The sequence below is a fragment of the Lepisma saccharinum genome, chromosome 15 (assembly GCF_977018435.1).
Source record: "Lepisma saccharinum chromosome 15, izLepSacc3.1, whole genome shotgun sequence".
Taxonomy (NCBI): Eukaryota; Metazoa; Arthropoda; class Insecta; order Zygentoma; family Lepismatidae; genus Lepisma; species Lepisma saccharinum.
In genome coordinates this window covers 55,287,523-55,300,336 of record NC_139243.1, presented here as the reverse complement: position 1 = coordinate 55,300,336, position 12,814 = coordinate 55,287,523, and the positions used below count along the sequence as shown (strand labels likewise).

Sequence of the window (12,814 nt, the reverse complement as noted above, 5' to 3'; positions counted from 1 at the left end):
ACTTAACGTGCTTTAACCTCAGCTAAGTAGTGCGAAGTGAACGTGAAGTTCCCACACGAGGTTCGCTTTCCTCTGACCTCCGGTATTTCTTAGCCACGCTCCTTTTTCCAAATCAATGCCATCTGGCGGCAAACTAATTAAACATTTCTCTTTTTACTCTCAAAGACCTTGCATATGGTTATACATTTAACCCCCTCCCTTTTTGGAAGTCAACCTTATATAAGCATATGCGAAACAAGTTAGATATGCTTATAGTTATCACATCGCGCTACGGCGCCAGGGGTCCAGGGTTTCAATCCCGTTCCGTCCATTCATCAATTTCATCATATCGTCACCCATCCACATCTTCGCAAATTAGTCAAAAGTGGCGCAAAAGGCGAAGTAAAATAAAGCAAATCAATCAGTGAACCACCCGGAATCCCCTTGATTCACTACTACAGGGACTAGACAAAATTTAAAATTCGAGATTTTCCTTGAAAAATTTCTTTAACATCGACGCACAACATGTCTCGTAATCCGCATACAATTTACTGTAATTCCTCACAAACTGGTTGATTTGGTGTTTAAGTCCACTTTATGCACAGTAAGGCCAATCGAGACTGGACCTACAGTTTAAAGTGGGGTCTGAACCACTATGTGCCTCCAACGGGTATCGAACGCGGGAGCCCTTGATTACAAGGTGACGACGCTACCACTGCGCCATAATTCCGCACAAACAAAGAAGTTCCAGACCATCAGTCACTCTATATAACAATTGAATGCGTGGTCTTACAGTGTGAATTACGTGTCTCAGAAATTTACCATTAAGATAAAATTTGTTAATTGTCAATTGAAAGGGTCTCCCCGATGGCGCAGTGGTGGCGTCGTTGCCTTGTAATCAAGGGGTCCCGGGTTCGATACAAGGTGGAGGCACATAGTGGTTCGGATCCCACTTTAAACTGTAGGTCTAGTCCCGATTAACCTTACTGTGCATAAAGTGGACTTAAAAGAACAATTTCATCCAATCCATTGTCAAATTGAAATTAATTATTTTGGCTTTTGCACATCATATGTGCTTAAATCTTTGACTTAAATTCATTTTATCATATATTATGGTTATACCATACTTTCTGAACAGCCCTTATGTATTTTACTCTTTATTTTTTCTAGTTCCGTTTGTCGACATCTTGTCCGGCGCTGGAATGGCAGTGGTTCGACCAATTATATCAAAAATTGTACCAGGTAACGAAATCGGTAAGTTATGTTAGTGGTTAAGTATGAGGACAAAATGGTTAGAGCTTTCGCCTTTGGTGGTGACGTCACTAACAGACGATACAGTCTGGCGAGTCAAAACAAATTCTTGCCGCGTTTTCTCATATGGAAAACTTTTATGACAGTGACCATGCTTATGAAAAATTATAATTACCCATTTCATACTTTGTTGCAAAATACTAATTAAGAAAGACGACTTCAACATTTTTATGAACTGTGAATCAAACTACGTAGGTTAAAATATTAAAACATCTCTCCACCGAATCGCCCCCCCCCCCCCGGTCCCAAAACTCGACGCTCTGTCCGCCCCTGTTTTCAATGCTTGAGATAATCTTCAGTCATGTAGCACATTAAGAGAGATTTCAGACTGAAGCGACAAGCGACACGGGCCCCTTCATTCTGTAAGCAAGCATTTACCGCGCAAGCGTGAACAACAGATCGAGGCAACACGATATTGAGAAAACGGCCCAGTTCGAGTGTCACGTAAGCGAGAAGCGATACGTGCAGCTTGTTTTGTTGCCTCGGTAGAAATAAAGGTTGCATTTAGGTATCTCTAAATGTTGGTTTCAGAGCGAAGTTCCTTAAGTAACCTTTCATACCAAAGCAACAAGCGACATGTGGGTTTTGCATCAACAAGTGTTAAGGGCATATGCAGTTTGTGAAGATTCACTGGACATGTACAACCACCAGACCGAGGCGAGAAGATATTGAGAGAACGGCTCCGTCGGAACGTGACGTGCGTCGCTTGCCGCTTCGGTCTGAAAGTACCCTACGAACAGTATCTGGGTGAAATGCACATGAATTTGATGATTCTGCATATATGCGATAAATTCATCGGCCCGAATTTGACCCTAAGCAGACCTCCGTGGCACAGCACTCTAGGACGGGTTCGAATTGCCACCTGGGCAATGAGCGTTTGTTTTGTTTCTCTTCATTAATTTCATTATATTATCACTCACATCGTCGCGGTCAGCCAAAAGTGTTAGAAAAGCGACGTAAAATAACATGAATCAATGAAAATCAAACAGAATTTACCCAAAATCATCTTTCTGGCATTTCCTATCGAGAAAACCTTTGCATAAACATGGAATTGCAGTACATGCACAGTTAGCACCTTACGGTTGGCATCGTTACTAATTCAGTAATGAGATTGCCATCATACGTACTTCCTAACTCTAAACAGGGCTTTCATTACTCTTAAGTTCAAACTTACGTTTATTCTCTTTATTAATAACGATTTTACGTTTCAGGAAAAGTGATGTCCTTTGTCGGAGTGTTGGAATCCATTGCTCCCGTCATGATCAATCCGATCTACAACGCCATCTACTCGCGGGCGCTGGAAGATTTCCCCAACGCAGTCTTCTTCTTCTCTGTGGCACTCGGCGTTCCGGCTATCATCATCTTCAGGTAATACAAACACACAACACATGCAGCGTGTGAATTAAGGGATTCCCAGTGGCGTATCTTGCAACAATTCTTATATTTATATATATATATATATATATATAGGATAAAAGGAAGGAGGGCCACAAGGGCTAAATAAAAAGTGCAGTTGCTACAGGCTTTGTAGCTAACTTCCCTCCAAAAATTCAACGACGTTAAATATTAAGTCTCTGCTTTCGCTATGTACAGTTTCCCTATTCATCATGAAATCAAAAAGTTTGCACTGAAACAGGTACGAGCCTTTGACAGCGCTAAACAGTTTTGCAACTCAGTAACAGAAACACACAATGCAAAACAGCTGACTGATTAATGTACGCTCCCTCCGCGCCGGTTGATAATTCGGCTACTGCACCCAAAAACCGTTTATTTTGGCCAAGATGCACTAAGCAAAGGCAATATCAGGCATGTTTAAAACACCCGTCTCGCTTTCAGTTGCCTCCCTCCCCTTCAACCCTTTTCTTCCCCATCATGCTCGGGACATAATCAGAGGGACAATATACCATCGAAACTTCCCTTTTCTAAAAAAAAAAATCCCTCAATTTGCAATGATGTATGGGTTGCCTCGACTCTGTCACACGATCTCTAATGGAATGGGTTTGCAACACTACATTTGCTAGCACACCGATCGCTGCGTTCACGGCTTTCGTAAATGATGCAACCTTCCCTCACACGGCGCTCAAGCCAAAAGACCCAATCAGCGTCCTCTGCGCGACTGCTGCAACAGCGTCATAGGGAGCGAAACTAACATTACGTTCAAGGAAAGTCCCTAGCGCCGCTCGGTCTACGTAGGCTTCTCCACCACTTCTCTTGGTGAAGCGGCGTGGGAACACTTGATGTTTCGAAGGAGACAGAGTTCAATGAATAAGTATAATAATAATGTTTTTCATTACAGATTTATTTGGGTGTGCACGTGCGAATGTGCGAATAGGCAGAGGTACGCGTAACACTTTACTATACCGGAGACAGATTTCTTCAAATTTACAGGAGAAAGTACTTACGCAAATCATTTTCTGTAGCGTTGTTGATGTTCGGGAATGTAATTTTGATCCATTTAATGCGAATGCATGTGGTTTTCTACGAAAATCTATTTCCGACGCTCTATTGCTGCTGCCGCCATTTGCTTTCTGCACGAGAGCACAATATGCTCTCGTATTGTCCGTATATGCTAAATTGAACGAAAGGAGTGCTAATGGAACCTAACCTAACAGGCCTAACCTAACCTAGTAGGCATACCTCGTCCCCGTGGTGGTTCGTGGGGCTATCGTGAATTTTTGGGCTAACGTCAATGGTTTTTGGGGCTACCCGTGGATGGTTTGTTGGAAATAAGGAACAAGAAATATACATTATTTTCGTTACAAATTCATTATTTCACCTAAAGAAATGTTCCGCAATGCAGAATAGTACGTTAGCAATGTAAAAAATTGCGAAATAAATCATTGATAGGTGTCTCCGGTATAGTAAAGTAGTACCTAGGCAGAAGCCGCTACTGCCTCAGGGGCAGATCAAGATAAAATTTTCACCCGGGCAAAGTGAATATTTGGCTCTACCAAACGACATCAAAATAACAGTAATTTCTTAGCTTAAATTGCTACATGATTTTGATGCTATGCAGAAGTAACTTCAATTAATTCTTGTCAATAATAAATCCAACTCCTTTTAATACAAATAGCCACGCACCCAGTGGAGACACATAGGCTCTGTCTGAAAAGTACAAAACACAGACTTGAAGTATGGTTTTGACGGAAGTGACGTCACATAGTACAGTTCGAAAGCACCAAGTACAGAAGTACACAAGTGCACAGCTCGCAGCACTGATCGTTGCTGACTAGGTCACGTAATTTCCGCACTCGTTGTTCATTTGTTTAAAATCAAGGAGGTAGAAAGCCAGCAACACAAGTTATGGGTCAGCAAGTTGTTGGTTAAAGTTCTTCTAATGTGTGGAAATGTATGTGTACGAACATTTGAAAATGCTATGTGATTTCTATGGTGAAAAACAAGTGTTTACAACGCGAGGAAAACAACGAGTTCTCAGTTTTATCTACTGATGGTATTTGGCGCTGCAGTCGAAGTGCAATTCGAAAGACTTTCACTTCCAGTCCACGACTTGAAGACCGCACTGCAAGACAGACCATTCTCGGAGGGTGCTCGCTTCATGTACGGTCTTGCACCTTTGGGAACGGCCATAGTGGTTCAGATAGCACTGTAAATTGTAGGCACAGTCCTGATAGGTCTTTATTTGAATAAAATAAACTCCAACAAACAAACAAATAGCCACGCTTATGTAATCAGAAATAAGTTGGAATAATGATGGACGCCTCGGTTTAGAGCCCCTGAGGACAGCGCCCCGGGCGGTCGCCCCTTAAGCAGCCCCCTGTATACCCCCTATCTATATTAGTTATATATAATAGAATTAAAACACCAATGCAGGCATGCAAGTAAAACAAAAGAGTCCGACAACTTCACGTTTTCTGATAATTTCGATATTTTTCATAAAATTTCTAGCTTTACCAGATTGTTAGACTTGCATTTCCCTTCACTTAGGTACACAAACAGAAAGGAACAAGCAGCTTTCTACCGCCAACGTTGTGTGCAGGTGGAACTGAGCACTTAGGACGTGTGTTTCTAAATAGTCCTTCTCTTCGGCTCCCTCGCCCTCCCCAACTACAATCGGGGAGGAAACTCGGTCATCAGAAGAGTGTGATGGAGAACGATCAGTGGCGTACAGAAACCAGTCTTTCAGTTCTATAAATTATTAAAATTTCGATTTAAAAGCCTGTTTTAATAGTTTCCGTCAGGGTTGTTAAAAATACAGTAACCCATAAATTCTAATGGGTTCTATTGTATTTCGCTGCAGGACCGGAACATTTTTGCTCGAACAATTCAAATTCGGTCCAAGTTACGTATTGTACAGTTCCAGGACCGTATTTAAATTCAGCCTGGAAAAATAGATTTCTGAACCGAATTGAAATGAAGACTAAAATTGGTAAACGATGTAAGTGCCAAAATGATTCGAACACCGTTTTTCACGTTAAACTGTGAAATGTGCCATGCTTTATAATGTGGTAAACGTGTCAAGTAGCTGGTAGCCCTCTAAGTAGTTCAAATGGCGTGTAAAGAGTTCACTGTTGTGCACGTTCTTATGGGCTGATGTGCCGAACGATGCGATTTCCCAACACTTTCGCTTTTGGCACTTACAACGTTTACCACTTTTAGTCCTCAAATACTTTACAGACAAGAATGTTCTTTGCGCTCCAGAACCCATTTACGCTTGCTGATTTTCTCTACTGGACCGGAACTGAATTTATTTAAAATTCCTGGACCTCTAACAATCCTGGTTTCCATAATACATAATGAACTTTTTCCAATATATTAAAGCTAAATGAACAAAAATGTAAGAGAAAAGTTCGTTTACTCGGCAAACGCGGCAACATGGAGAATACCCCACTGGTATCCCCCAACAAGACGCAAGTACCTCCGCAACGGAGTTAAATTCTCATCCATGGTAAAAACATGAATCGGCAAGACAGAGCAACCCATCATGTTTAATGACATTAGACTGCAGGAAGGGGATTTCGCTCTAACGCCAAATAGTTCGTACGGACGACGCTAGATAGCGTACGGAATTGAGAGCTTCCTTGCTCGACCGAAAAGCACGAAAAGGTAAAAGGAGTTCTGCACACTCTAAAGCCTGAATCACACGGAACTGTTTGCTTGAGTTGCTGTTTTAAGTTCACTTTATGCACAGTAAGGCTAATCGGGACTGGACCTACAGTTTTTAAAGTGGGATCCGAACCACTTGTGCCTCCACCGGGTATCGAACCCGGGACCCCTTGATTACAAGGCAATGACGCTACCACTGCGCCATCGGCTAGGCTCTCACAGGGAACTGGATATCCAGTAGGAATGCTCTAGTTGACGCTGGACTGGCTACTCACACGGTACTTGTTATACCGTACTTGTCGATAGTCTTTCGTTCCCATAATGGCGGTCGCGCGAGATGTAAACAACGTATCACTTCACACTTTTAAACGACGATAACTATTCAACCGAGAGGAAATACGCTTAGTATGAAATGGTTTTAGGTAGAGAAGAATGGCGCTGATTAAAAACATACTTTACAACGTTTACTGTACACGTATGGAAGAATATTTTAGCTTTTTCAATTGTAAAGACCGTGCACTCACCATAGACGGTGTAACTCGACGTGCCTTTCGTGCTGTATGTATTGTACATTGTAATTGAAACAACTAACCGAAATGATCCATGAAATGCTTTGGTGTAAAACTGTAAACTACCGTCTGTTATAAGATTTTTGGAAGCATATACGTAGCATTTATGCTAGCAAAAATGTTAATGGAAATGCTTTCGTCTAAAGCCGGCTTAAAGGTGTACGTGGACGAGCAATTTGAAGAATGTTGTAGGAGAATTACTGCTTCGTGCTTTTATTAAAAAAGGAAAAGTATGAAATAGAGATTGGCTCGAAAACAAAATATGGTAATCAATGCGCACCGAACAAGCTTTTTAACTTTTTGCATTATTCATACATGAGATTCGCAGGATTCATTCACAGAAAAAATAAAACATTTATTGATACACTTGTAATAACAAGGATTTTCATTTTCAGCTAATGATATTTGTCACGTACACATCTCATCGGTTTGCATAAATACCTAAATATTAATGAACTGAACACGAATGCACTGCACGTCATCTTTTTATTTTTTTTATCGAGAAACGGAGAAACTATAACATAAACAGCCAGCACTCGGAAACCACAGACAAGAAACGCTCCTTAGCAAACTCACAGATTATCTTCACATGGCCAAACTTAGCTCTGATTGGCTGTTCCGCAGAATCCAGCCGAGGAAGGCCAGTAGCAGTTAGGACATGTCCTATTCCTCCAAACCAGTAAAGGAGCCAGCACATCTTGGCAGGTAGACAGTTCAGCGCCAACGAACTGGTAATCCAGTTCCGTGTGGTTCGGCCTTAAGCCCAGTTATATGTACAAGTCACGTACAACCATAATTTGTCTGTGGTAGTGGGTCCTCAAGTATGGATCAGCAAAATTGAAACTTGAGTGAACTCAGTCATCATCTCCATGTTACAATGTAGTTTAGTCTATCTTGCCAATACACAGTGATATATGAAAATGAAATAGATGTTTGTGGGCTGAAATTACCAAAGAGAATGTTTTATGTGTGTAGGATTATTGTCAACTCATTGTATACTCTCGAGCAAGGTTATTAGAATTATATACTCTCGAGGGTCGGAGATTCGAACGAGCAAACGTAACTTGTCCCATGCAGTACTGTAATTGACATAAACAACACTTTAATTGGGGGGCAGGCCCGTACCCAGGATTTCCTTAAGGGGGAGGGGGGTAGATCTGAATATGTGGAACAAAGAGAAGATCAGAAATGCTGTGAGGTTGATTCAATTAGGGTATTTTAGGTTGCATTTAGTTCGTCTAATCGCGACGATGAGGATGAGCACTGACGGAACACACGAAGAACACCTACGCCCAGACTGGGATTCGAACTCGGAACCTCGCGTCGTAGCGCGCTTCGGTAACCACTCCGCCACAGTGGTCAGACAAATGTGTTGGAGTATTAGATGTGACCACCAATGCTATGGCAATATCACAGCTAGAAGGAATTTAACTCATCGATATGCCTCCCCCCCCCCCTTTCATTCCACCAATGAACAGTCATGATAATTCTATGTTTAGAAAATAATATATTTATAAATTAAATGTTGCGTATTAGCTATTATTATTACAATAAAGAACATGTCTAAATGTTAACAAAACAAGACATTCTCGCATCACGATTGCAGTTCGAAAAATGTCAGGACAGGGATTAAAAGGAATGGACTGTCCCGACTGAATCGGTAAATCGGACGTCTGGTAGCCTTGCATCAATTGTAATAAAACTAAAACTACCCAATATTGCAGACTGCAGACTTCTGGATCCTGCCTGTCTACACAACAAATACAGGGTAATTCAAAATAAATCGTGCAACTTTACACAGTTATTATGACGTTAGTATTTATGATAGAAAATCAGACAAGGCATCAATATTAAGAACTCTCACATGACTCACATTATAAAGATTCAACATGGGAACCACATGTAACGTGGAAAAGGTCCAAACAATAATCAAGTACTTGCTATGCACGAGACAGCAAGTCGTTGTCAAGTGTTTCGAAGGCACTAACAATTCGCAGTTGTAACTTAGCCAAATCTTTCGGAAGGGTGAAATATATGCATTACTACCGAAAAGCATGCGGAAATGTCTTTGCACCATTGTCATTGAATCAGTTCTCGATAGCTCCAACACGCAATATGCTTTCTACTGGTCATTAGCCATTTTGCGACACTGGCGATCCTGGTGGAGCATCGGCTAAGCAGAATAAGCCCGCTAAGTGGGAATAAAACTTCCAGAGTTTTTCTTTATATGGATGCCTTGTCTAATTTTCTATCATAAATATAATCAAGGGGTCCCGGGTTCGATACCCAGTGGAGGCACAACTGGTTCGGATCCCACTTTAAACTGTAGGTCCAGTCCCGATTAGCCTTACTGTGCATAAAGTGGACTTAAAACATCAAATCAAATCAAATCAAATCTATCATAAATAGTAACGTCATAATAACTGTGTAAAGTTGCAAGATTCTTTTCGAATTACCCTGTACATTCATTTATGCAAGAACAAAATTGAAATTTTTACAAATTTGAATATTCCATTCACATTTGAATATTTCATAGTTCGAGGTGGGGGACATGGCCCCTCGACTGGGTACGGGCCTGATCTTGGGAACAAGAGTGGGTTCTACTGTCCTTTCATTTACTATCCACCCAAATGACCTACACGAGTATTTTTCAGAATCATTTATAGCAGAGAAGAATCACAAATACATACTCGTAGATGAAAGAATCACAAACAAAGGAAGGAAGGAAGAGAGAGGTAAAGATAGAACGAGATGAAGGAATGGAAGAGTAACAAAGGAAGGAAGAAATGAAGTGAGAAAGAAAGAGGGAGAGAGATAGGACGAGATGGAGAATGCAGGAAGAGAAAGAGAGAGAAAATAGAAATAGGTAGATAGAGAAAAGAGAGAAACAAGGAAGAAATGAAGGAGAAAAGAGTGAGATTAGGTAGAAAGGTGGAGAAATTAAAGAACAGAAGAAAAAAATAGAGAAACAAAAGAAGGAATGAAGCTAGTAAGAAAGAGAGAGATAAATTAATGGAAAAAGAAACAAAGGAAAACAAAATGATAGAGAGAGGAAAGAGAGACAAAGGAAGGAAGAAATGAATTGAGGAAGAAAGAGATGGAGATAAAGATATTACGAGATGGAAAATGAATGAAAGACAAAAAGAAAGATACTTAGAAAGAAGAGGGAAGGGAAAAAGAAATTTTTTGAGTCTTGTGGCAGTTTAATGTGCTGGTTAAAGAACAGAACAGAGGGAGCAACAATCTCCCAGGCACAATTATTGTTTCTATGAATAAATTGAAAAGAACCATTTATTTCTCCGCTTGAGAAGATATCTTGCAGAATCACACATCTCAACTTATTATTAATAATTCGATTAGTTAATTAGTTAACTTGAATCAATAATTTCGACTCAAAAAGAGTCTTTACACTGATTCTAGACCTTGGTTGGTTGGGTTTAATACCATGCAGGAACAGCTGCGGGACCATTTTTGTTAACTTAATAACATTAATATGGTGTCTATTGAATGGGTTAGTTCTTATTGGTTTTCCAAGATGATGTTTTTTAAAAAAAATGCGTTTAAATGCAACAATAAAATGTCAATTATTATAAGATCGTCCTCTATGGTAGTAAAATATAACACCTCTCTCCCTCTCTTAGAAACATTTAAAACTAACATTAACTCAACAATCAACATTATGTCTTCCACCCAACGCGATAAGTAGCTTGATTTGTTAATATTTAATAAAAATTACTTTTGAAGTTTTTGACCCTTCAATTGGCAATTGAGATCTATGTTATTTGAAACAAACAAAAGTATTTTTATAGTCAGTACATTGTAACAGAATAATATAGTAAAAGTGTAAGTAGCTAATATAGCCTAAATGTATTTTGTGTTCTCTGATATTTTCAGCTTGGTGTGCATATTGAGAAGAAGAGAGAAGAACGAATCAAAAGAAGGGGCGCCATCTTAAAGAGAAAAAGGAAACGAAACGTTACATTAAATTATGAACACAGTTCTCTTCCAATGTGTTCGTACCAGTGGAAAGATTCAAAAATGTACAATCGCAAATCTTCACGCTGCGGTTCAATTTAATAAGTCACATCGTCCTTGTAGAATCCTTGCACTCCATGCAAACGTTACAGTATTTTCTTCACTCTTAGAACATTCGAGTTTAGAGTGTATTTGCGTGGAGGTTTGGAGGCTAGAAGGGCCCACAATTTAACTTATAACTTTTAGGTCAAGTTATGTCAGATATTTATTTTTATGTTTTTACCATGTGTTTAAAAACATTTCAGATGAAAGCCTAGGGATATAGTACCCTTAAACTCTCCCTTAAATCCGAGCTTGGTACGATCTACACTGCCTTGAATCGAGTCGCACACACAGGCGTCTTTACCAGAGGGACAGGGGACGTGTCCCTACCAATATAAGCAGGAATATGTCCCACACCGATAATTCAAAGCTAATGCTGCTTATGGTTGCATAAAACAGTTAAAGGTATGGTGAAGTGTGTTAAAATTCAACCATTATCAATTAATTTGAGGGGGCATTCACCCTCTGGTTTCTCACCCTCCTTTGGTTGCTATAGGGGGCACACTGTATATACTAGGTCATTCAAATATGACCGGGACTGATTTTTTTTTTTTTCAAACAACCAGCCACGCGTAGCAGTTGTGCGTCCTTGTGAGAATAGAGCCACAACCCCCAACCTCCCTCCCGCGCAGGTTAGAACCTGCTCAGTCGTGTGTCCAGCCATCTGAAATTTTGCAGAGACTCACACAACAGTATGGGGAAGAGTGTCTCTCACGAACCCGTGTATTTGAGTGGTGTAAGTACTTCAGAGAGGGAAGAGAGCGCGTGGAGAATGAGTCCCAGCAGTCATCACGTGAGTGGCGGCATACAGGTTCTCCCAGGCCAAAGAAACCGCGGAGGACCCGTTCGGTAGGAAAAGTGATGGCAACGTTTTTTTGGAGACTGGCAGGGAATTATCCATGTAGACTTTCTTACAAATGCCAGAACAGTCACTGCAGCTTATTACTCAGACATCCTGACAACAGAAATGAAGGAAATGATCCGATCCAAGCGGAACAGAGGTGGAAAGCGGGTAGCCTTCCTTCAAGACAATGCACCACAGCCTCATACAGTCAAAACAACTGTGTCAACCGTCAACAAATTGAAATGGGACCTTCTGCCACACCCGCCATACAGTCCCGATTTGGCCCCAAGTGATATCTACCTGTTTAGAACGCTTAAATCAGACTTGGAGGGCATGCGGTTTGCGGATAACGACGCCGTCATCCGCAGTGTTCAGGAGTGGATACGCAGCCAACCGAAAAACTTTTATGAAAAGGGCATTAAGATGCTTCCAGAACGTTGGAAAAAATGTATGGACACTGGAGGGGAGTACTTGGAAGGGTGACATGTGCAAATAAGTATTTGGCAATAAAGGATTAGGTAAAAATAATAATAATAATAATAATAATAATAATAATATCAGTCCCGGTCATATTTGAATGGCCTAGTAATTTATATGACATGCCAACGTTTTAGGAGTAGTTACCCGAATTCTTTTTTCAAATACCACGCTGGCCAACAATATTACGATTGTGTCTACCGAGATGTTGAAGTTTAAGCTGAATGATGTATACTGTGTATTCACAATAGATATCGAATTCTCGCTGTGGCAATTTTAAAAGCAAATATCAATAAAGGTATAGCAGTTTTTACATAACAAGTCCATTGTTTTAATATGTTTTTTGTACAGATTGTGTGCACATATGTAGTATGTTTTGTGTAAATAAATAAAGAAGCCAGTTTGCAATGTTTCTCCTAAAGTGTCATGTTATTTGCATGTATTTTTTTGTTATTTTACGTTTCTTTTCTACTACCGTTGGCAAATCGTGACC

General features: G+C 40.4%; 1 protein-coding gene across 1 annotated transcript in view; it reads left to right on the top strand.

The window, feature by feature from the left end:
* LOC145999260 (putative peptidoglycan muropeptide transporter SLC46) overlaps positions 1-10,878 on the top strand; it is a 31,235-nt gene extending 20,357 nt beyond the window's left edge. The window contains exons 4-6 of the mRNA XM_083136196.1: positions 1,150-1,233; positions 2,502-2,658; positions 10,818-10,878. Coding sequence (XP_082992322.1) covers positions 1,150-1,233; positions 2,502-2,658; positions 10,818-10,878 — 302 coding nt within the window. The remainder of the gene's footprint in view (positions 1-1,149; positions 1,234-2,501; positions 2,659-10,817) is intronic.
* The last annotated feature ends 1,936 nt before the right edge of the window (positions 10,879-12,814 follow it).